The sequence below is a fragment of the Cheilinus undulatus genome, linkage group 18 (assembly GCF_018320785.1).
Source record: "Cheilinus undulatus linkage group 18, ASM1832078v1, whole genome shotgun sequence".
Classification (NCBI taxonomy): Eukaryota; Metazoa; Chordata; class Actinopteri; order Labriformes; family Labridae; genus Cheilinus; species Cheilinus undulatus.
In genome coordinates this window covers 23,130,631-23,154,908 of record NC_054882.1, presented here as the reverse complement: position 1 = coordinate 23,154,908, position 24,278 = coordinate 23,130,631, and the positions used below count along the sequence as shown (strand labels likewise).

The 24,278-nt window shown below is 40.0% G+C and overlaps 1 protein-coding gene across 1 annotated transcript in view; it reads left to right on the top strand.

Moving 5' to 3' along the window:
- The first annotated feature begins 570 nt into the window (after positions 1–570).
- The window catches only part of impg1b (interphotoreceptor matrix proteoglycan 1b), a 46,436-nt gene continuing 22,728 nt past the window's right edge, over positions 571–24,278 (top strand). Inside the window, exons 1-11 of the mRNA XM_041813221.1 lie at positions 571–987; positions 11,254–11,469; positions 13,157–13,323; positions 13,444–13,472; positions 14,155–14,189; positions 14,314–14,360; positions 14,447–14,587; positions 17,951–18,009; positions 18,317–18,504; positions 18,594–18,956; positions 23,275–23,430. Of these exons, the coding sequence (XP_041669155.1) occupies positions 921–987; positions 11,254–11,469; positions 13,157–13,323; positions 13,444–13,472; positions 14,155–14,189; positions 14,314–14,360; positions 14,447–14,587; positions 17,951–18,009; positions 18,317–18,504; positions 18,594–18,956; positions 23,275–23,430 (1,468 nt within the window). The 5' untranslated portion in view covers positions 571–920. The remainder of the gene's footprint in view (positions 988–11,253; positions 11,470–13,156; positions 13,324–13,443; positions 13,473–14,154; positions 14,190–14,313; positions 14,361–14,446; positions 14,588–17,950; positions 18,010–18,316; positions 18,505–18,593; positions 18,957–23,274; positions 23,431–24,278) is intronic.

Sequence of the window (24,278 nt, the reverse complement as noted above, 5' to 3'; positions counted from 1 at the left end):
ATTGAGTTTGAAAGACTAAAATGGCATGTGAGGAAGAAGAGATGTTTGAAGAAATGAAAAAGAAGGAGGACCAAAACCAGGCCAAAGAGGGCATAAAATGTGCAGCCTGAAAATGAGGTGCATTGTCTGACTGGGAGCAGTGTGCACATTACTGAACAGAGCAGCAATCTTGGCCTCACTTGACACCCAAAAAGCACTGGCCCGAAAGGAAGGGATTTTCATTGGCCACCCGGGTAGGAGGAATCAAAGCTGACAGAGAAAACACGACCAGTTAGCTCGTTGCACGGTGATATGTGGGGGCAGACGCCCAAAGAGGCTTGGTGTCAGTGATCAAGTTGAGGGGGAAACTGCAGGGAGCGGTTATCTGGTCTTGGCTGGTTGGCAGATCCCCAAGTTTGTTTCGGCCGACAGATGAGGCTCCAGAAGGTGACTAACAGGATGAGGCCTGATGGCCACGTGGGCACGCAGGGATTACAAGCACCAAGAAGAAGGTAAAGAGATTACACTCAGAGCAGAGCCCGCTTTTTTAACCTCGTCACTCTTGTCACACTGACAGCAAAGAAGGAACCTCCTGAGCCAAAATATTCAACCGGTGCATCGTCTCTCCTTCCTGCGCCTCTCCTCCCTCCGTCGCTCCCTCTGCTCATCCATCCATGCAGTCACCTCGGCTCTTTGCAGGGCTCCGACGGCATCCAGGGAACTAACTGCTGCTGGAGAACTGAGCCAGAGCGTAGACGGGAGTGGATTGTACTCCCTCCTTTAGTGCGTGCTAACGAGCTAAAGTCAGCACCAATGAGGAGACTTTTGCACACTCTGCTAATGGACTCGCGATAAAGAGACTCTGGATTTTACTTTTGTTTGCAGGAGTGACTTCACAAATGACAACTTCAGGGCTTGAAAACCACATAAATTAGCCCACCATGCTTTTGAAGTCAGGACTTTTCCTCTCTTTGTGTCTGTTTACCCTTCAAGCAAGTCAAATCAAAGGTAAGTATCCCGTTGAGTCGTTTGGGTCCTTAGTGAACATATGAGATTCTTCTTCTAGTCCTGCTGTGTTTTTATGCTATGGGTTTCATTAGTTGCAAAGAATGCTGGGCAACTCTGTTCATCTTTTAAATGGGTGTTTTTTTTAGTTCTAACAATAAAATAGTGATGCAACTATGCATTTCTAAAGCTCTCCCTTGTGCATCAAGAAGAACCTAAACTTGGAAGCTGCAGGAAGGAAGGTCACTGTCCACATCACTTAGTTTAGTTGATAATCTTCCTGCAGGTTTTCTATCAATGAGGTGTTTACTGAATGGCATTAGACTTAAAGAGATGATGATCCCGTTGAAGGGCAAAAGGTTTTAAAGTTAGAAGTCTGTATGCTATTAAAAGAGTTTCCGCTGCAAACTAATGCTTGATCAAACTCAAACACACCTTAAGTTTCTGGTAAATGTCAAGCAGCCAGCGAGCCACTTGGTCATAAATATTCCCCATCAATTAAACAGGCAGGGACACAGAGAGAGATAGCATCATTTCCCCGCTGATATTTGCATCCGCACTAGTTGTCTCGTTCAGTGTGATGTGCCCGGGTGAGCTCATTATCCTGCAGAAAAACAAAAGCCATTCTGTTCCCAGTGTTGGAGGACGTTAATCTTTTCTGGCTTGTAATTCTGCTGTGAGGCCTTTTTGCGCCTGCATTGGGCATTAAGACACAATCAAACGCTCCCTCCCCACGTTCGGGCCCTCGTGTCTTTCCATGTGCAAGTCAGGCTTAAAGCATACGGTTCCTCAAAAGCCCATTCAAATGTTTTCCTGCTGGCGTGGCTGTGACTGAAAACACACATGATTTTGCCACACTTTGTAGCTGAAATATTTTGAAATGGGAGAAAGGTTGGATCTGCCTTATAGACAACAACTAAATGTATAATAGCCCATGGAGCCAAAGGCTACAGTATCAATGCCCTCGCATTCTTTGCATGTTTTTGGTGTCAGGCCAAATTTGGATTGAGCAAAACAATATGGTTCATTGTAGAGGTAATTATCTATGTGTAATACAGTGATTAACACAGTCTGTCTCTGCCATACATCAATGAGGCCTGTGTTTTCAACATTCTGGGCGCCGGGAGTTTAATTCTAATTCCTAAATAATTAATGAAGCACAGCAGGCGTACACTTTCAACATTTAGCTAGTGGACGCCACATAAACAACTAATGACTGTCTAATAAAATTAGACAGCCACTTTTAACTACATCCTATAAAATTACTACACGATTAAGCACATTTGTCCCTATCAACCCAATCAAAACATGCCATGTTAGGCTTTGCAAAGGAAGCAAGTTTGTTCCTCCGCATCCCAAGCATCTCTATCAACAGAAATGCTGTTAAATGGTAGAGGGATGCAACTGCTCTCAACAAATTGAATGTTTTGGAACAGCACATTGATTGCAACAGGCAACTTCATGTTGAAATGTTATCCCAAAGCCTGGTTGCGACTTCCATGTAGACTCTGTTAAACAGACTAAAAGCTGAGGATCCTCAAACATACACTCCAGTTAATTTCTCATCCAACACAACAGGTGACGCAAGAGCTGCCAGTGACACATACTTTAGACTGTCATGAAAATTAAAAAAAATCCACTATCTCAAAATATTAAAGTATTGTGTAAAAGTCTAACTTGCAAAGATTTCCTGAACCTTCATTGTCTCATTCAAGTTTAGTACACACAACCACAATCATGGGAAAGAATGCTGACTTGACTATTGCCTGGAGGACAATCATTGTCAACCTCCACAAGGATGGTAAGCCACAGAAGGTCACTGCTGAAAGGGCAGGCTATTCTCAGAGGCTGTATCAAAGCATATTAATGGAAAGTTGTCTGGAAGGGAAAAAGTGGTAAGAAAAGGAGCACAAGCAACAGGGATGAGCTCAGCCTTCAGAGGATTGTGACCCAAAGCAGATTCAAGAACTTAGGTGAGCTTCACAAGGTGTGGACTGAAGCTGGAATGAGTGTACCCAGAGCCATCACACAGACGTGTCCAGGAAATGGTTCACAAGTGTTGTGTTTTTAGTGGCATGCCACTCTTGAACCACAGACAATGTTATCAGCATCTCACCTGGGCTAAGGAGAAAAAGATCTGGACTGTTGTTCAGTGGTCCAAACTCCTTTTCTCTAAATGAAAATAAATTTGGCATTATATATCTGGAAATCAAGGTCCCAGAGTCTGGAGGAATATCAAAGAGTCACAGAATCCAAGGTTCTTGAAGTCCAGTGTTGTCAGTCTTCACAATCAGTGATGGTTTGGGGTGCCATGTTATTGATCGGTGTTGGTCCACTGTGCTTTATCAAGTCCGGTGTCAAAGCCATCAGCCATCTTATATAATCCTTATTTATACTCAAAAAATCATTGAGGGCTAGCCCTCATTTACAGAGCTTCCAGGAGATTTTAGAGCACTTCATGTTTTGTTCGCTGAGAAGTTTTATGGAGATACTAAAATCTGGGGAAATGTAAGAATGAAGGTGAGAGACACCAGACGAAATACAGACGAACTAAAAGCTGCTATCAGCAAACTGGGCTTCATAACACTCCAGCAGTGCCATGGACTGATCGCCTCCATACCACGTCACTTAGATGCAGTTATTTGTGCAAAAGGACCTCCAACCAATTACTGAGTGCATAAATAAGAATAATTTTCCAGGAGTTTTTCTCCATTACAAATTCTCTTTTTTGGACTGGTGATATCTGAATATTATTGGATAGTGTATTTTTTATTTTAGGAGCTGTAAGCTGTAATCATTATGATTAAAACAAAAACAAAACAAAAAACAAAACCATGATATATTTCACTTTGTGGGGCTGCATTGCGTCACTTCTCTTCCTGATCAGGGCCTTTCAGTGTGGAGTTTGCATGTTCTCCCTGTGCATGCATGGGTTCTCTCCAGGTATTTCAGCTTCCTCCCACCACCATGGTGCTAGTTAGGTTAATTGGTGACTCTAAATTGGTTGTAAATGTGAGCATGCCTGCTTGTTTCTCTGTATGTCAGCCCTCCGATTGGCTGGTGACCAGTCCAGGGTGTACCCCGCCTCTCGCCCAATGGCAGCTAGGATAAGCCCCACCCCCCTGTGACCCCCCAGTGGGATAAGTGGTGTAGAAAGTGGATGTATAGATTTCACTTTGTAATGATGAATCTAGATTATATGGAAGCTTCACTTCTTGAATTAAATCACAGGAAAAAGAAGAAACATTTTCATGATACTCTAATTTTTGAGATACATCTGTATATGCATTAAAAAGCCATCAGAGCTGAATGGAACCAAAAAGCATGACCAAAAAAACAAGGATACTGAATTGTGTGATAACTGTATTGTTGCATGTCTAATATTATGTAATGGCTCATTATAATTTCACATTAAAAGATTCAGCTGACATAGGTCAGATTTTCCCACTTTAAACTCCACAAATTTATTTGCTAATATGGTCAAAATTTACAGGTGATGTAAGAGATAATATGAATCCCTAGTACAGCACCCTATCCAGCGTATCGACACTGTACATGATCACAGTGACAGAGAGAGAGTGCACAAATGCTACCAACTACAAGTAGCCAGACAAGAAACTTGCCATGCCACAAGGGTGGTTTCAAATCTCCATAGCATGGATATATTTCACATTCACCTGGGGAAACAGCCATACAAAGTGTTTAGGAAGGGGATGGCTTTTAAATAAAATTCTCGGAAGATGATTGGACAAAAGTTCTGTCTGTCACAGGCCATTCAGAGCAAAAAGACAAATGAGGTAATAGGCATGAGCAGCTCTAGTAGTAACCTAAGCTGTAAAGGCTAGCACTCATGTAGTTTATGAAAAGCGGAGCTCGACAGTGTCTACAACTTGTGCCAACAACTCAGGAGAAGTCCATAAACATATTCTCTGCCAAGAGAAGCCTTAAGTGTGGCTCTTTGCTCTTGTTATAGTCAAAACAAAATGTGGTTGAGATCTGATTAAACTGCTGCTTTTCAAAAGCTACATCCAAGCTAATGGCTACAGCGGTAGCAGCCATTGTATACAACGGGTTAGACGGGTTATGTAACCCCATCTGTAACAATCACCAACTCATGACAGTGCAGGTTAAGAGAAGAGCAAGTCTTTATTTTATTCAGAAATGTCGCCAAGTTGTGATAAAACTGTCACTATACTGCAGCTACATCCAAAATAAACACTACACCAGTGGCAGCCATTGCTATCAGCTTCCAGTGCAACTAAACACTGGCCGTAGCTCCTGCCTTGTTCTCCTCAAATGTCGCTGATTGGTCCGAACTGTTTTTGGGTTCTGTACAAACGTAGATTGGAGTTTTGCAAGATGGATTTGCCTGACATGTAGTCTGGCAAATTCATCTGCTTTGTAGGGTTACCAGACAAGTTGCTTTAAAAAAACAGCTAAATGTTAAGAGCAAAGCACTGCAGTGTTCTATATCATCTTTTAAGCCGTAAATGTTAGGAGCATCTTCCTTGCAACCTCCAGTATTTGGCTGTTTGTACCATATAGGATTTTCCCATATTAGATAACTGACTGTTTGCTAGCTGGTTTGGCTAATAGCGTTAGCTCCCAAGGGGTCAAAGCCTTAAATGTTGACCTGTGGCAATGAGGATAAAGAGGACTGCTGTTTTCTTAAACTGTTGTACTATTTCAGCAAAATCTATGAAAATCATAAAGCAGAAAGTCAAAATGAATACATCATATATAACACACTGCAAATATAGAAACAATGCATAGTCTGAAACAAACAAAGCTACAGGAAAATGCTGCTCAAACATTCACCATAACACCAGCTCTGGGCCAGGGTCCAAGCACTGAGCTGATGAATTAAATAATCACACCACGAATAAATAGGAGACACCACTGGAGTAGACTGTTTCAGTGGGTTTGGTCTCACTGACAAGTGTGGAGAGAAAAGCACAGCCAGGTCAGTGGGGAATGTTAGCTGAGTTTTATAATACGGTGTGACATTATTGTAACAGTACCTAAGTACCGCAGAGATTATTTCGACGCTAGGACTCATACACCAGGGATGTACAGGGAGGGGTGAGAGGGTGGTTGCATATCAGTCAGTGTCTACCTCTGGAGGCCTGAGGGAGCTTGTTTTAACTGAACTCAGCAAGAAAATCACCTCCCAGCTGTACTGGCTCTTACACTGGGACAGACGTGTGCAGATATTAAAACCATGTCCTTCTAAGCAGCATGAATCTGCTTCTTAAAGCATTTCTCTATATTGTTACAAGCTCTAAGTAAAGGTCAAGAAAATTCCTTTAAGATGACAACATATACCCGATGCTGTATATGTATTTAAACTGTCTGCTGCTGATGATGTGGATTGTGGACTAAAGAGTTGTATTTAGTGAAACTGTCTCAGATGCATTCATGTACAAACTGGCTTTAGTTCACCACCTCACAGTATGTGTCGCCATTTTTTCTCAGCCTCCAAAACGTTCATACGCATTTTACCATCAGGTCAACTTAAGGCCCTGTTTGGTGCATATGCATTGTTTACCAATGAGACTCACGAGCCTCACAGGCTAGCGTTGCCGAGGTTTACAAACAACAGATCTAGTTAATGGCTAAAAGCAGGAGATGCACAAAAACATCTCTGCTCACAGAGGCTTTCAGTGTGGCTCTTTGCTCTTCACTTCATAAAGAAATGTGATTCAGTGCTGATAAAACTGCCTCTATATCACAGCTGCATCCAAGCTGATCCCTACACTGGAGGCAGCCAGTGTAGTGCACCATCAACCCTGTTGATATATTCAGTTATGCTTTTTGCAGGATTTCACGTTTCTACCTTTAAAAAATGTGTTCTGAATTTGTTATTGACCCTGCAGCCTTATGTGTGAATGAAAATATTTTGGACCACCATGGCACCATAAATATTCTCTGAAAGCTTCAATGAAATATGTTACACGTGACTGTCATGATAACTTCTTACATCTATAAGTAAATCAATGAATAAATGACCACCAGGCTTTCAGTGCACTGGCTGGAACCTTTGATATAAACTAACAGCAATTATGAGTCCAATTGGACATCTAATCCAAATAGAGAAATTTTAAAATAATGAAACAATGCCAAATGTGCCCTTACTTTTGTGCTTTAGCTGGCTGAGCATGTTTATAATCTTAGTGTTCAATAATAGAAACTATACACTCATTGGACTAATGTTTTTTCTAAAATACCCTAAGTTTAGACTGCAAAGCTCTACAGCTGATTCACTCCAGTCTATCCTGTTAGTTTATTGATACTAAAATGCAGCATCCTTGGCTTGAAGCTCAGAGCCTGATGCCTTTATATAATCTACATACTTTCTCCTTTACTTCTGTGCTAACCTTCATAGTGCTTCCTAATCCAGAGGAGGCTCTGATTGTCATTTGGGTCCAGTGACCTCCAGTCTGTATTTTGGGGCTCATAAATCCTGGCTTATTGTCTTATAAAGTCCTCTGAGGTTTGCCACCTGGCATCACAATTAGTGCCTTTGTTCCTAAACAGATTAATTCACTAGAGAGAGTGTTAACAGGCAAACTGCCTTGGGTAATGGTGTGGAATTACCTTCCAGTAAAGCCTCACAAGGGCAGCTGAGGTTGTTTTCTTACTACCGTGATAAGAAAATTAAGGCTGTTTTACTCAGGATGTTTGCAGCCTCTCTGTTATATAATCTGTGGAAATTGGCCCGCCTGTGTCCAGGTTTCTATTGGAATAATTGCATGTGACCTGATTGTATTTGTCATCTGTACCTCCTTTTAATCCCTACATGGTTTGTTGTCCACACACAAACCTTACAGCTAAAATCCATGTGCCTGCATTCCTGCAACTTGCATTTCTGCTCTGCAGTACCAACACATCCTTACTCTGTTTGCAGCTCCAGCTATGCAGGTCACCCAAGGGGGTCTCAGGAGCATAACCTAGACAGAAGAGGCTGTTACTCATTGGCTCTCTTGATACATCTTTGCACTTTAAATGTGTTCAATATGATATTCTTCACAAAGCAGCACCTCAATCTTCAAGCCAGAGCCATTTTCACACTACAGTGACCTCAAAGGCTCAAATAACTCAGTGCACCTTAAAAGTTACTCTACCCACCCAGCTAGGTTCTCTAAAACTCTCACTAACTCCCCTTTTATGACATTGGCAAATTGAAAGATTGAAAGGGAGCAAGCTGCAGTTAACTAAAAGCAAGAAACAGACAAGGACATTGCCTTGTTTTTTTATAGTGCAAAACTATAAATTGAAACAGAGAACAGACTGAGCTAAATAGAGAGTACTTGCATTAGTAGAAAGAATTCCGAACAAATAATATAAGTTAACTTTATGGATAAAAATCCAGAGGCTCCGTTTCTGTCAACCAGAATGCTAGCTAGCAGGCTGACAGGAAGTCGCACTTAGTGGGCGGGCTGTTAGGTTGATCCAAAGTTTGGTTGAGACTGCTATTTCAATATGGAAGCCTCCATGGATTGACTTCAAGAGCCGTTTGAGTCCGACTATTGTAAGCAGACAACTGACGTCACACAGGGTTTGTCCAAATCTTCCTACAGTCTGTGGCAGCTTCAAAACAAGGCAACTATAGACATGTAAGTACTCGACTTTTGTTGTTTTTGAAAAGAAAACAACTCACTGCTGTTCTTTGTTCTTCTTTTAAAGAAGAAATTTAGTCAAGTTCTGATAAAACTGGCGCTTTAGCAGCATCCACGCTAATCTCTTCCTCCATAACTGCACCAGCTCTTGCTGCTTCTTGTTTACGTCACGACTCTGCTGCGCCTGAAAGTACTGCCCCTCGTCGCTGATTGGTCCGGTCACATTCTAACCGGGCCCAAATGGTTCAGATGGCAGCTTTGCAAGATGGATTCGCCAGTGAGAAACAAGGAAACGGGCGTATCCATCAGCTTGGCATGGTTAGCACTTTCCACCAGGGTTGACAACCTGTCGACAGGACAGTCTGCAGGGGTCGCTTCTGTCATCGGCACCCACATGTGGACATAGGAGGGCTGTGTGCAAAGACTGAAGGCACACAGGAGTGACAGGATAAGAAGCAAGATGTCAGTAACGTCCTAATTTAAATAAATCATAAAACAATTGTACTACCTCAATAGTTCTAAAGTGGATATAGTTCTGCTTTAAATGAGTAACCTTGCAGAGCAGATGGATTGACTGGACTCTATGTCTATCTTCAGGCAAATCCACCTTGCAAAGCTAAAATGAGTGAGTATACAATGACTGCTGGTGGAGTGATTAGCTCGGTTGTTGCTCTTGTAGAGCGGCAGTTTTATCAGAACTGGACAATATCTCTATTAAAACAAGAGCAAAGGGTCACACTGAAAGCTTCTTTTAGTGGAGAAAATGTTTTTGCACCTTGGCCTTGAATTTTCAAAGGGTATTGGATTTCAAAGGGTAATGGAGATGCAGCTATTTATAAGTTAGTGTACACATAAAACGAGGCCTGAAGTTTGCGTGCACCAATTTCCACACAAAGTGTATTATCTTTAAAAAACAGACCTGACAGTAAAATGTGCGCTTCTGTAAACCAACTTTGACCCATGGAGGCAGAGGAAAATTGGTGGCACATACAGAGAGTCTGTGAATTAAAGCCAGAGTGAATGGATGAACACAAAACAGATAATTTCACTAAATATTAAACCGTATTCCACAATCCACATCATAATAAGCAGATGGTTTCATTTGTATAAATGCCTAGGGAGCCATATCTTGTTTCCTAACATGAAAATATGTTATCATTTATCTTGAAAACCTGCCAAATGTGTGATTATCAGTCTCAACTTTAATCACCCTAAGTGTTGGTGGCCAAACCTTACTTTATCCTTTGATGTACCAATAAAAGCACCAAGAAGCATGAACCACTGCAGACTACAGTGTCAATACTTATAATATTTTTGTTATCACAGGCTTTAATTTTTAGTTTGAATAAATTTCACTGTGCTGTGATGCAGAGTAAACAGAGACACAGTATGTCTGCTACATCTTTCCCATCTTGTCACTGAGCACATCTTTACCCCATGCGTGTATTTGATCATTTTATTGAGCAAAATGCGTTAATTAAACTAAGACAGCTCTTATAAGGTGTTCTAATAATAAGTCATAGTTAATGCTGTGCTTGAGAAAGTAAAAAAAAAAAAAAAAAAAGTCTGCGCATCGATAAAACTTTCATTTAAAAACTATTTTGCAGTGATCCATTAGATTTCTCTTTAATGGTATTCTAGAGTGGGAGACTGATCTGACATTATCTTAATTTATCAGTGCGGACCCCATAAAAAAATAAATAAAAACTGCAGGGAAACTTGTGCCTAATAGTGAAAGGGGGATTCTTTTGCACAGTATGGAGTGCATGGTTGGAGCAGCAGCGTGGTGTCAGTCTTTTAACCTTTAGGTTGTGAATTTTCCAGCTGTGGCAAACTAACTGTCAGTGTTGTATGCCTGCTCATTGATAGGCATTTTTCATTTTTTGCATTGGCCGTTTTCTTTCTTTCTCTCTTTTTTTTTTTTAAATTTGTTTTTGGGCCTTTTTGTGCCTTTATTGGATAGAGACATGCGGCAAAGGGGCTCAGGCCGGACTTGAACCCGGGCTGCCTGCGTACATGGTGTGTGCCTTAACCACTTGACTACCGGCATGCCCCTGCATTGGCTGTTTATGGCTGAATGTATGCGTGTAAAGGCCAGAACAGGAGGCAGATCTACGTTCACTTATTTCCGGATGGATTGGGATTTATAAAGAGAGCATTGCTGGATGAAGTGCATATGCAATGTGTGGGTTTTTGATGCACAAACTATATTAATTTGGATTCTATGCACTGTTTAATAGATGTACCTGAGCTGAGCATGTCTACCTCATTTTCTCTTGTTGCTCAGATTGGCCCATCATGAATGTGACAGGCAGAACTTTCATCCAATCACCTTCTGAAAACTCTTTGTATGGGAGGTTCCCCAGAAGAATGTGAAATATATGAAACAGTCTTTTTGGTGTGTCAGGTTATATCTGTTGTCCAATCAATTTCATGCTGATATCTGGTAAATCTAGCTGCTAAATTAACGAAGGGATTTTTTTTTACAGGAAGAAAGTGACCAGTTAGACCGGTCTGGCCTGCTTCTTATGCTCAAATGCAAGAGGAAATGTTGCCATGCTGTTTTTTTCCCCAGAAAAAGGGATGGAAAGAAAATGCTGGCATGGCATTGGTTAAATTGTTCTGGTAAACATCAGTATCTCTCTTTCAGAACTTCAAGACAACAGCTTTTCTGGACTCAGGGATGTGAAGTACCGTCACTTTTTACAAGCCTCCAGACCGATCAGACACACGGCAAATGTCAGAGCAGAGCAGGGCAGACATCGGACGAAAAGGTCAGCAATCTTCCACACAGGGGTCAAAGTGTGTCCTCAGGAGACGATGAAGGAAGTCATTGGCAGCCATCGGACCTACTACAAACTCAGAGGTAAAATAAATGCTCACTCTTAGATTGATGACTGTCATGTGTTTATGAAGCTGAAATCTTGCAGTGAAGTTAAATGTAAATGCTCTGACACGTGACTCTCTAAATCCAATCAATTACAGAACATACACATACATGCTACTTCATATGTAAGGTCTTAATTAGAGCCTGTTGATGCTGACATGATGTTGCTGAATGATGCCCTGACGGTCTGCATACTTCTGGGACACTTCATGTAATCAAGCTGTATGCAAATATCCTTTGTCCATGAGAGATAAATTGCCGATCAATCCAGAGCGATAGATTTCCACCTTGGTTCTTATAATAGCTTGGTAATTCAAATTGTTCTAAGACAGCTGCTGTGGTGTTATGATTTTAGGAGGAGGCAGATTAATTTGGTGTGTTGGAGGTAATCACATCGCTCCAGAAATGAGTTTGTTGGAGAATAAATTTCCCACAGGCATCGTGATATTGGACAATGTGGAGCTTGTTTCCGCCACAGAGGCCCATAAAACGTACGGTGGCTTCAGGGGGTCTTTGTGCTCACTGTTTTAATATTCACAAAAATGTTACAGACATGCAACAATTTAAAATGCAGTTTGACATTTACAGACTCTGACTTTAAAACCTCATTCTGCTGCCACGATTGCATCGCATTCAAAATCACACCACAATATAGTACTTGAGTGACTTAATGTGGCACGAAATTTGATGCTGTTACATGTTGTGTTAATGTATGGCGCTGCACTGCAGTGTTCTCTGAGAGGAAAAAGAGGTTGATCTTATAGATTTAAAGTGCTTATAAAAGTATTCCCCCTTGGATGTTTGACCCTTTTATTGATTTTATTAATCATGCATGGTCAATATAATTAAGCTTTTTTAACCATTTAGTGAAATGGGGATCACCTGCGTGCTGTTCGTGTGTCTCACATTATTGGAATATAAAGACACCTGTGTTTGGAAGGTCAAAGTCACCGGTTAATCAGTATTCATGGCTACTATTACACCATGAGGATAAAGGAACACTCCAAGCAACTCAAAGAAAAGATGATCGAAAAAGTCAGGGGATACAAAAAATGTGTTCTTTGGTGTGATGAGACCAAAATGGTGCTTTTTGGCCATCAGACAAGACGCTATGTTTGGCGGACACAAAACACTGCACATCACCGAAAACATGCCACTGTGAAGCACAGTGGTGGTAGCATCATACTGTGGGGATGCTTCTCAGCAGTTTCCCCTGCAAGTATTGTAAAAGTAGAGGGTAAAAAGAATATGGCAAAATTTAGAATAATCTATAACTTATTTAGTTTACATTACATTGTAGAAATCTTTTTTCTCTTTGGCAATAAATTTTTTTTTGTCAGAAAAGCCAAATATTATTGACATGGCTGATTTATAAAATCAATGAAAGGGTTAAATAAACATCAATACGTTTTATAGGCACAGTATCTCTAAATTGCTGCACACTGACTTCACACTGAGATGCAGCTCCCTGCTGTTTGATTCCTCCATTCAGCTCATGTATGATGTGCTTGCTGCAAAACACATGAAACTTCTGGTCTTCATTGTGTTTTAAGAGGATTTTATACCTTGCATGGTCCGTAAAAATCCATAGATTATGATGCACTTTCTTATTTTCAGTGTACTCAACATCAGAAACTATTAGCTAAATTAATTGTTGTTTTTTCAGTTTGCCAGGAGGCGATTTGGGAAGCATTTCGGATCTTTTTTGACAGAGTCCCTGACTCAGAAGAATACAGATCCTGGGTGTACACCTGCCAGCATGAAAACCTCTGCATGGATGACCTGGCGAGAAACTTTAGCAGTGCTCAGGAGCATCTTGATATGGTGGCCAGAGTAAGTGCAGCATTAACACAGTTAAAACTGATGTGAGAGTGACCTCTAATAAATTATTCAAACTGTATAGTTGTTTTCTTGTCAATCATTTAAAGATGATATTATGTTCTTATTTTCCAGAGAGTGGCCATGGCAGCTGAAATCGAAGGGTATGTGAAAGTTTGCTTCTTTCATATTGTGTTTATGTAAGATTTGGGGTTATGAAGTTGATCCCAGAAAAAGAGAAACAGGCAAGAAGCAGAGTAACCCCTGACTGGATTACCGGTCAATTACAGGGCTGATACATAGAGACAAATAACCAGGCACACTCTCATCTACAGACAATTCAGAGTCAAACGAACCATGGTGAGAGCCATTATCCACAAATGGAGAAAACTTGTAACAGTGGTGAACCTTCCCAGGAGTGGTCGGCCAACCAAAATGACTCCATTTAGCCTCATTTTTTCAGCTTACTTAAATTATTTTCCATTTAAGTTTTTGTTGTTGTTTTTGGTTAACTATAGTAACCAACATGTGCCTGTAGAGAATCCATGCATGCACGGGTAGAACATGCAAACTCCACATAGAAAGGTCAGCTGAACTGAGATTGATTCAGGAACCTCCTCTCAGTAGCACCACTGTCCAGCCTTGTGTTTGCTGCTTCTTGTTCTAAAATGCACTTTGAATCCACAAAAAGGTTTAAAAAAAGATTATACCTGGGTCAGAGTAGCAAAAACTCTTAAGTAATACTGGGGACATTTGAGAAAGTTATATTGATTACCACATCATTGGAACTGCAAAGGTTAAATGTTGTCCAAAACTCTGAACAAATATGCTCTTTTTTTTTCCCAGGGTTGAAACAGGAACCCCAGATCCTGATAGGGAATGTGAGTTTGACACTAATACATCAGTGCCATTCAACAGAAATGATCAGATTCAATGTTGAACTTCATGTCTATGATTACATTTAAGTAATAGAAAAAAACCCTGTTGCTCTCTGTTTTGTCACAGGCACCTGGACACCCCATTTGCTTATGCTGCCAACTGGGACTGAAGTGGTAAGCTGAACTACAAACTCAGAATCACGGTGTGAGAAGCAGTACTGGTTTGTTAATAATGGTTTTAATTGGATTTTCTTTTCCAGATCCAAGAAGACATGAAAATGGAGAATTTCGAGTACATTGTGGAGTTTAGCATCACAGTTGTGGACCCGACATACAACGATGTGCTGAGTGACCCAGAGGCCCTACATGCCAGTGACATCACACGAGAGCTTACAAACAAGGTTAGACCCAAAACGTGGTTTACAGACCAATGGCATAGAATTAAATTCAAACCTTTGCCAATTTGGCCTGAAACTGTAAAGAAAAAAGTCTAATTTTCATCAGGAACACTCTCATCGTACATTTAACCATTTTATTGCAAAATGGATACACAGTTTTACCTGATGGAGAATGCTCTGCTTAAAAGATACTCCCTGGGTTAGTCAAGCAGCATGCTTTGACTTTTGCACAACTAGAAACCCTCATATGGATTGCTATGTTTATTACAATCGTATTGATTACAATACATTTGTTCAAAAGCAATTAATCCAGTTGCATGACTCTGAACATGAGGGTGCAACAAGCTTTGTGCTGTAAAGGAGGAGGCTGGGGTGGAGGAGGTTAAGCTACCAGCAGCAACAGCGTGGTACATCAGCATTAATGCAAGCATTTTATGTTTAAATACACCGCTGTGTTGGCTGTGGGAGCTGGGAGGCAATAATTAGGATCAGCTGGGAATCAGCTGTTCACTGCTGGGCATAAGACTACTGTGTCCTGCATGAACTAGTGCTAGCTTCATTAAACAGCAACAAAAGTCTGTCTTGGATAACTTCTTAAGACTGGGTGGACATGTCAGATCCATTTTGACTTTGTCTGTTCTAAGTTAAATTTACACTTAGGTGTACCCATTAAAGTTTACTTTTAACAGTGTTGTTCTCTTTCACTTAGGGTGTTAATCTGAATTATTTACAATTCCAATTGTCGACACATGACAATTTGCTTTACATACTTGATGAAGATTGCTACCTTGACTTGAACATATGGCAGAATATAGTCTACAATGTGTTGCTGCAGTTGGGATGCCATTGACTCAGTGGATAACTTCACTCATGGTACAAAAGTGTCTAACAACAAAAACAACAGCAATACACCAGGAACAAGAGATTTTTTTTTTTTTTATCATTGTACAACAGACAATATTCTAACACATCGAAACACTACCCAAGGGAATGATGGGGAAACTCCTTAGATGAACACTGTTGACTAACTCCAACACTGAAGGCCACTAAAATCAGAATAGAGTTAAAATTACACTTTGGGAGTTAAATCAACTATGTAATGTTTAACACTGAAATCTCAACATATTTTTTGCATGCAGCTTGCAGTAAGAACCCATATACAGCGTTATCAGATGTCTTAATTGTTCTGAAAGCTATGATTGCTTATTGTTGGCTCTGAAGAACTGGCAAGAATTACCAGGCTAATAGACGAAAAGCCCCTCCCAATACTTAGTGCTCACCACTGGAGGAAATAGACCATCAACAGCTTGTGCTAAACTGCAGCTCAAAATAGACAACTGTGGTCAACACTCAACCCCTGCAGCCAACAGTAATCACCTACAGGCCTAAATACTTGGCCCACGGACAACGCTCACATTGGGTTAACAGCTAAATGTCTTGAATGGACTGTTGAATTCCTCACAAAAGACGTGTCCAAGCATTACCATATCCAATCCAACCGCAATATGAAGGAAGTTGGAAGAAGCCTAAATGATCATATTTAGAATATGTTTTGAAATAATTTCCACTGATATTCAACAGCTGTTTCCAAACAAATGCCCCTCCATGCATGTGCATGTAGCCTGCTCTCAAACCAAAACTTTTTTTCCCACAGTGGTAATTTGTTATTATGCAAGATGCCTTACAAAGAGAGCAGAGACTGCCAGGTCCCATAGGGTTGTATTGTTAGGTGTAATAGCTCACCCTGATTGATTTAACAGCTTTAAGTTGTCAGTAAAGGGACTTAAGTTAATGACCACAAGCCTGAAATAGTAGACCTAATCATATAGATTATCTCCAGCTAAGAGGCATTCACTAAGACTCTGACCACAGCTCACACTGACTCCTGCTGTATATATTTAACCTTTCTCTCTATAGAATTAAACATTGCAGCAGCTAAAAAATGCAAACATGCTGGAATGCGCCATCATGCTTTAAGTTGGTTATTGAACAGCTAGATTAACAAACAGAAGTAGGAGTAAACCAGTAACTGGTCCTAAACATTCACTGTTTATCTGCCCATCATTTGCAAAGAGAAAGCATACTCTGTTTGTAATCCTCCTTGTGTTCACCTTTGGATATCATTTGGCGTACATACCATGGTGCACACCTGTTCTTAGTTATCCAATCAGCTCATTGATACACTGTATGGTCAAAAGTATTTGGCCAGACCCATTAATTATTGAATTCATGGGTTTCAATCAGACCTGTTGCCACAGGTGTGCAAAAATCAAACCCCTAACCATGCAGTCTCCATTTGTGATACATAATAGGTTATTCTGAAGAGCTAAGTGACTTCAAGTGTGGTACTATGATGGATGCCACCTTTGCAATAAGACAGTGTGGATATTCATCAGCCAACTGCAAGTGATATTATGAGAAAGTGGAAGTGTTTAGGAACAACAGCAACTCAGCCACAAAGTGGGCGACCATGACCAAGGACTGCTAAGGCGCATGGTGCATAAAAGTTGCCAACACTGTGCTGATTCTATGGATGCAGAGTTCTGAACTTCCACTGGCATTAATGTAGGCACAAAAAAGTGTGCAGCTGGAGCTCCATGAAATGGGTTTCCATGGCCGGGCAGCACCAAGTGTAATGCCAAGCGTTGGATGGAGTTGTGTAAAGCACTCTGACACTAGACTCTGGAGAAGTTGAAGCGTGCTCTGTTGAATGACGAATCATCCACCAGGACTTCACAGTTTGGTGGAGGATCAATAATAGTTCGAGGCTGTTTTTCAAGGTTCAGGCTAGGCCCCTTATCTCCAGTGAAGGGCAGTCTTTATGCTTCAAGACACTTTGGGCAATGCAGTGCTTCCAACTTTGTGGCCAAGTTTGGGGAAGGCCCTTTTCTATTCCAACATGACTGTACCCCAGTGCACACAGACATGGAAAACATGACTGACTAGCACAGAGCCCAGTCAATGCTTGACCTCATAAATGCTCTACAGAATGAATGACCACAAATTCCCACAGAAACACTCCTAAATCTTGTGTAAAGCCTTCCAAGAAGAGTGGAGGCTGTTATAGCTGCAAAAGAGGGGCCAACTTCATATTAAAGTACATGTATTTGAATATAATGTCACTACAGTCCCTGCTGGTGTAATGGCCAAGCGGCCAAATACTTTGTCCATATGTACTTTCAGAAGAAAAACCTAAGAAAGAAAAGTGACATTGCATTACTTACACTAATAGGTATCTAATACATGTTCTAATCGAGTAAAATGTGATCGATTTTAAAACTGATTTCAGTTGTACTCTATAGAATTGCAGAGAAATCCCTCATGCTTTTCCAACTTTAACTCCATCGTCCTTTTTTTTCTGTGCAGATGCTTCACGTGTTTGAAAAAATTCCAGGATTTAAAGAGATTCAAGTTCTGGGATTTCGGTGAGTGGAATGAGCTCTACAAGGGTTGGCTTTATGATAATGTCTTGTGATGAGGATTTATTTTGACAGAACATCACAGTAAATAAGATGAGGCACTCAAAACATAAATTTAACATTCTTTTCCCTAAAGTGACTTTTATTTGAGCCTTTGATTACCATAATCTTTGCAGAAACTACCCATCCCACCAAAAATATCTTCATTTGGGATATGACTCAGAAGTTTCCACCCTCTCAGACATCCATTTCCAGTCAGGCTTGTTTGTTTACTTTGATGGTTTTTGACTTGATTTGTTGTTTTGTTGATCAGCTCTGATGATGTGTCTGTGCGAGTGGTCTTTAATGGAGACACGGATCTCACTGATGATGCTGAGGTTCTTGAGGTGCCAGAAATAGACGAGGACGTAAACGCTCCTAAACTGAGGTTCATCATAGTGAGGGCCTTAAAAGAGGAACCATCGCTCCCACTGGACATAAGGACACTCAACTTTGAGGCTTGTAAGCACACATTTAAATGACTAAAACAGTTTTTAGTGCTTATAATAGGATTTTAAAGCTGTATGAATAATTTAAATCTTTCTTCACAGTTACCACAGTGTATCCAGTTGCTGAGCTCGGCATAAATCCCGTTGACAGCGCCATCTCTGGGGACTACACCACGCCAGCGCCCATAGAAGACAACAATCCCACTCCAAGTTTCCTCCCCACTGTAGCCGTGATAGAAAACTACTACACCACTGTTACAAGTGAACCAGAACCACACACCTTTGTGCCTTTCATCCCAAACGTCGTCCCAGAAATGACACCGCCGGCCACAGATGAGACTCCTCTCATGGCCTCTGTTGAGGAATCCACAGAAGATAGCACTGAGGAGCCGAGTGGCATCGCAACACCGGACACCAAACAGGATGATGAGAGTGTAGCTGAAGTGGAAGAACAGCTGACTGACGGTAGGTTGACTAATCTGCAACATAACTTACACTTTGCTATCATGGTGCGGTTTGTAGGTCGTGATCCTGCTGTTGGTGGGAAAGCTGTGGGAGGAGGAGCTAATTGCTGTTAAGGTTTGAGGTCACAGCATACAGGAACAGCTGACATGGATACCTACTGTAAAAATTAGTTTTCCAACCTTGAGAAATAATAAGAAAAAGTGCACTTAATAAGATTATGCAAAAACAAACAAAAGATTTTAAATAATAATTGATAATTAGATTAAATCAGGAATGTACCAACTGGAATTTAACGAGAGGAAAGAATATGAGGGCAGAAGGAAACCAATTATTTACTGATTTCTATCAGGAGAGCAGCGTATAATGGTGCAAAGATGAATAAAACAGTATATGTCTTTTTAGAAAGTCTAACACTTTGATAAAACTTTTTGTTATAATTGAATTTTGATTTCTTTAAATTTACTGGATAGTATCTACACTGGGCTGTCCATTTAAAGAGTGACCTATTTCTTTATTTCTCACATAACCTCATTTCAACACCTGCATAGAAAACTCCCCTGAGGAGCCAACGGGAAAGGCAGAGCAGTTAGATTGATTTGTGGCGAGAGAGGCTCCCTGCTGAGGCTGGACATCACATCAAAAACCATTAACAGGCAGCTATCCACTGTTTGTGGAGTCATTACAAACTCCTGCAAATGGCAAAGTGTTTTTTTTAACATTTTTGGGAGGTTTCCAGAGTTTGAAAATGTGTTAGGCTGAAAGAGGAACTCTGATTCACTCATTGTTCATTGTGCAAGAATTACACTTTAACAACCAGGCAGTGAGGCATGGTTCACCATTGTGGATGCAGTGTGTGAAAACAAAGGCATAACTTTGATGAAGCGCTGTTGAGGGGCTGCAGTGTGTATGTGGCTTCATTCTTGCATCGAAAAAGACAAAAACCTTTCACACACAATTCCACAACAGTTCAGTACTGAGGCATAAATATTTTATTGGACATATGTGCGTATAAAAAGTATTCATCTGCTTGGATGTTTTACATTTTTTTTAATGAAGAAATCAATCATGGTCAATAGAATTTGCCTTTTTTACAAAAATATTTTACAACAAAACCTCTGTAATGTCAAAGTGCAAATAGAATTAAAAAATGTCAATTAATATAAAAAATATGTAAATAAGTGATTGCTGAATATTCTCCTGCTTCAACTCAGTGATTAGTAGATGCACCTTTGGCTGCAATCACAGCACTGAGTCTGTGTGGATAGGTCTCAATCAAGCTTGCACATCTGGACACTGTAATTTCACTACAGTTCTGAGACTGAATTAGATTGTTCTCCAGGATTTTCCTAAGTTTTGCCGCATTCTACCCTCTACCTTTACGAGCCTTCTAAGGCTGGCTGCCGAGAAGCATCCCCACAGCATGATGCTGCCACATCCGTGTTTCACAGTGGGGATGTTGTGCTTATGGTGATGTGCTGTGTTTGGTCTCATCAGACCAAAAAACTTTATTTCACTTGACCATGAAGTCTCCCACATGACTTTTGGAGAACTTTTGTTGAGATTTAATGCCAGGTTTTCTTCAACAGTGGCTTTCTCTTTGCCACTCAGCCTTAAAGATTTGACTGGTGAAGAACCAGTGGAACAGTTGTATGCAAAGTCCCTCCCATCTCAGCTGTTGAAGCTTGTAACTCCTTTAGAGTAGTCATAGGTGTCTTGATGGCCTATATCACTAGTTTCCTTCTTGCATGGTCACTCAGTTTGAGAGGATGGCCTGATCTAGGCAGATTTACACATGTGCCATATCTCTTCTGTTTCATGATGATAGATTTAACTGAACTGAGGGGATGTTCACTGCCTTGGGATTTTTCTTGTATCCATCCTCTGACTTTTGCTTTTCAATGAACCTTTCTCTGAGTTGTTTGGAGTGTTCTTTTGTCTTCATGGTGTAATGGTAGTCAGAAATACTGATTAATCAGTGACAGACACAGGTGTTTTTATACTACAGTCACTTGAGCCACATTCACTGCACTCAGGTGATCCCCATTTCACTAATTGTGAGAGTACTAGCACCAGTTAGCTGGACCTCCATTGAATTAGGTCAATCCTTTGTTTTACCTTACGTATTGTATTTAATTGACATTGCTCTGTAGAAATCTGTTAACAATTTGACATTAAAGCATTTTTGTATCTTTCTATGTAAAAAAGCCAAATTATGTTAACCATGATTGATTTTAAAATCATCATAAAAAGAGGTAAAACAGCCAAGGGGTTGAATAGGGGAACTGTAGGTGGAGGCCTCATTAAATGAGATGACAGACATCACTCCAGAGGGGGGAAGAAGCTACGGATGTGTTCAAATATCAATCCACCACCTTAGAGCACCTCTAAAGCTCACTTTAAAGTAATGTTAAAATTGACCATTTCTTTATATTGGGAATTTACTGTGAGAGTGAAACAGACGGTTAATACTCAGCAACTAGGGATGCCCTAATCGATTATGAGCCGCTTATATTAAGAAAATATATGATCGGAAATAATGCTAGGGGTCACCAATCCAATCACTTGGTTAGATGCTGCTTCTGAGTCGTGGCTTGAAAATGTAAAAGGCCTTTAATTGATAGGGCTATATGAAAATACAAAACAGTGTGTCAGCTTGTGCCTATTTCAGGCCGTAGATGATTCCAGTTTTTTGTTTTTTTTCTCAAGTTTTCCAACCCTTTTTTAAAATATTCCCTTCTAGTGGAGTGGAAACTGTTAAAGCTGAAAAGGGGGCCAACTCAAGTACATGTGCAACAATGTATTTGAAAGCAATGTCATCATGGTGTAATAGTCAGGCATCCAAATATTTTTGTCCATATAGTGTATAATCAGTAATCAGTTGATGCCACTCATATGTGATTGGTTATTGGCTTGGGGGGGATTAAAAGGGCATCCTTGATAGCAGTCTCCTGAGATGACAAAACCAGAAACTTGGCTACATGTTGCTAGTTCTAGCCAAGAAAGAAAGTTCCCTTTTACATCTCAGAGTGTCTTAAAATTTTGAAACATGCTTTTTTCTTTTTTCAAAGCTATGAAAGGGATTTTGTACATTTTTCGATCTAGATTCACGTCTAGTCTTTATGCTAGGTCAAGCTTATTACTTCCTGTTGCTAGCTCAGTGCTAGGCTCACAACAATAAATTTAGTGAAAATATAGAAATCTCTTTGTCTTTCTTTAAATGGAACATAATATAATAACTTGATAAGCGAACAATACTTGAGAGAAAGAAAGGTGTTCTTTCCAGTATGGAGTCAAGCAAGCAGTTAAATGTTGCTAAGCTAATTGCTTCCTGCTTTTAGCTCTACTTAATAAGAAGTATTGTTAATCATTTCAGCTTCATTATGGGATAAAATAACTGCTACTTTAAAAAAGGAAATAACAAATTAGGTAAGATTAATCCATACTAACAAGGTAAAAAGTGGATTCAAGTTCAATCATTCAGCTATTACCTCTCTAGCTCTCTTTACTGACGAGTCAAAATAGAAAGTTGACCCCATATGGAGTGATTAGTTTTTTAAGTAGCGCACATTAGCTTTCTGGTGACCTCACTGAGTTCACTGCAGAGGGCCATAGAGTGAGATTATCTGCACATAAGAAACAAATCACTGTCAGACACTACTATGTACTAATCTAGCCCGATATGATATATGTGATCAATGGTTGTTCACTACTTTTCTAGGTGAATTTTTGGGACATAAGGAGTTCCCTCTGTTAATTATAATAATTTTCACTCATAATTTGGAAGGCATTGCAAAATTGTAGATTAAATTTATACCACAGAGTAGAGGTTGATTTCAATCTAGAAGTTGCACTCAGTTATTGCAAATCAATAATTACCCACAGCACACAGCACGTCCTCAAAAAGCCCACGAGTTTCTATTTTAACTCCATTTGTGTGTGGAACAAACAAATACAGTTGAAACGTGCTCAAGAGCTGCTGGTAGTTTTTATGCTACCCTGGGTTAAATGCTCCTTTCTTTACTTAGAAAACTTACGTAACAAGAGCGTGGTGTCTTCTTTTCTGACTTTGATAAAATTGAAAATTGAGAAGGGGAAAACCATGTGTGAAGTGTTGGCAGTAGAAGTTAAAACAAAAAGCAAAAAAGCCCCTTAGCTTGTGGTCAGACTTAGAAATGGGGATAAATGGATTTTGATAGGCTTTGAATCAAATGAAACAGCATAGCTGTCTGAAATTAATTACAATAGATGCATTTTTCTGTCTTCTGAAAAACAACATACGTTGTGGTTATAATATCAGTTTTCTATTGTCTCTTTTCAGTTGTTCCTGAGCTAGAAGATGTGGTCAATGAGGAACAACCTGCCGAGGTCTCCAATGACCTGCCTGAGTTTACTGAACCAACATTTACTGAGATTTCTGTTGTAGAAGCAACGATCCCGGTCTACACCACAGCAGCTCCTGATCAAATTGTCCAAGGTATTTTTAAAATTGTATGCCAATGACACTTCAATTTCGTAACAGATGAAGATGAGCATAATTTGATTGCCTGCATGAACAGTGTTTTAGATAGGACTGACCACTGGTTCAAATGTGATAAATAATCTCTTAATGTTAAAAAGAGTGCTTGTACAATCTAAAAGCCTAAATACAAAACTCTGGATAAAAATATCAAGCCATTTATCATAGATAATAATGTGCTTGAACATGTTTCATATGTTAAGTTCTCAGGTATTATCATCGATGACTAATAAATAAGTAAAAAATATTTGTATGTTCCTATGTGTGAAACACATCTTGTCAAGAAAAAATCTTGTCGACCTGTATAATAGTATGATTAATCCTTTCATTTCTTTTGTCCCACCTGTGCATGTACATGTATACCTTTGTCTTTTTTCATCTTTTACACATAAAAGAACTAAAGAACAAGTTCATATCAGCCATTTTGCAAATTGTTAAGCTTTATAGCAGAGGCTGAAACAACCTAAGACAAATCAGTCAGACATTCAGATTATTAGCTCAGACAACCCTATATTAATCTCCAGGGTGAAATTTATAAGAAGAACCTTAATGCTACTTTAAAGTTAAAGCTACTTAAGGAAATAGTTTGACATTAAATGACATACTTTATCTTCTTCTATGTAAGAGTAAAGTAAGAAGATTTAGCCATTCAAACAAGGTGAAAAAGGTTGTCCAGTGCAACCAAAGATCAGTCTTTCAACTTCAGTTACCTCTGAAGCTCACCTGAACTTTCACGTTGAAATGGAAAGTAGACTCGGTATGGGGCAATTAGCTGTATGACGATGAGCAGACAGTAGCTGCTTGGA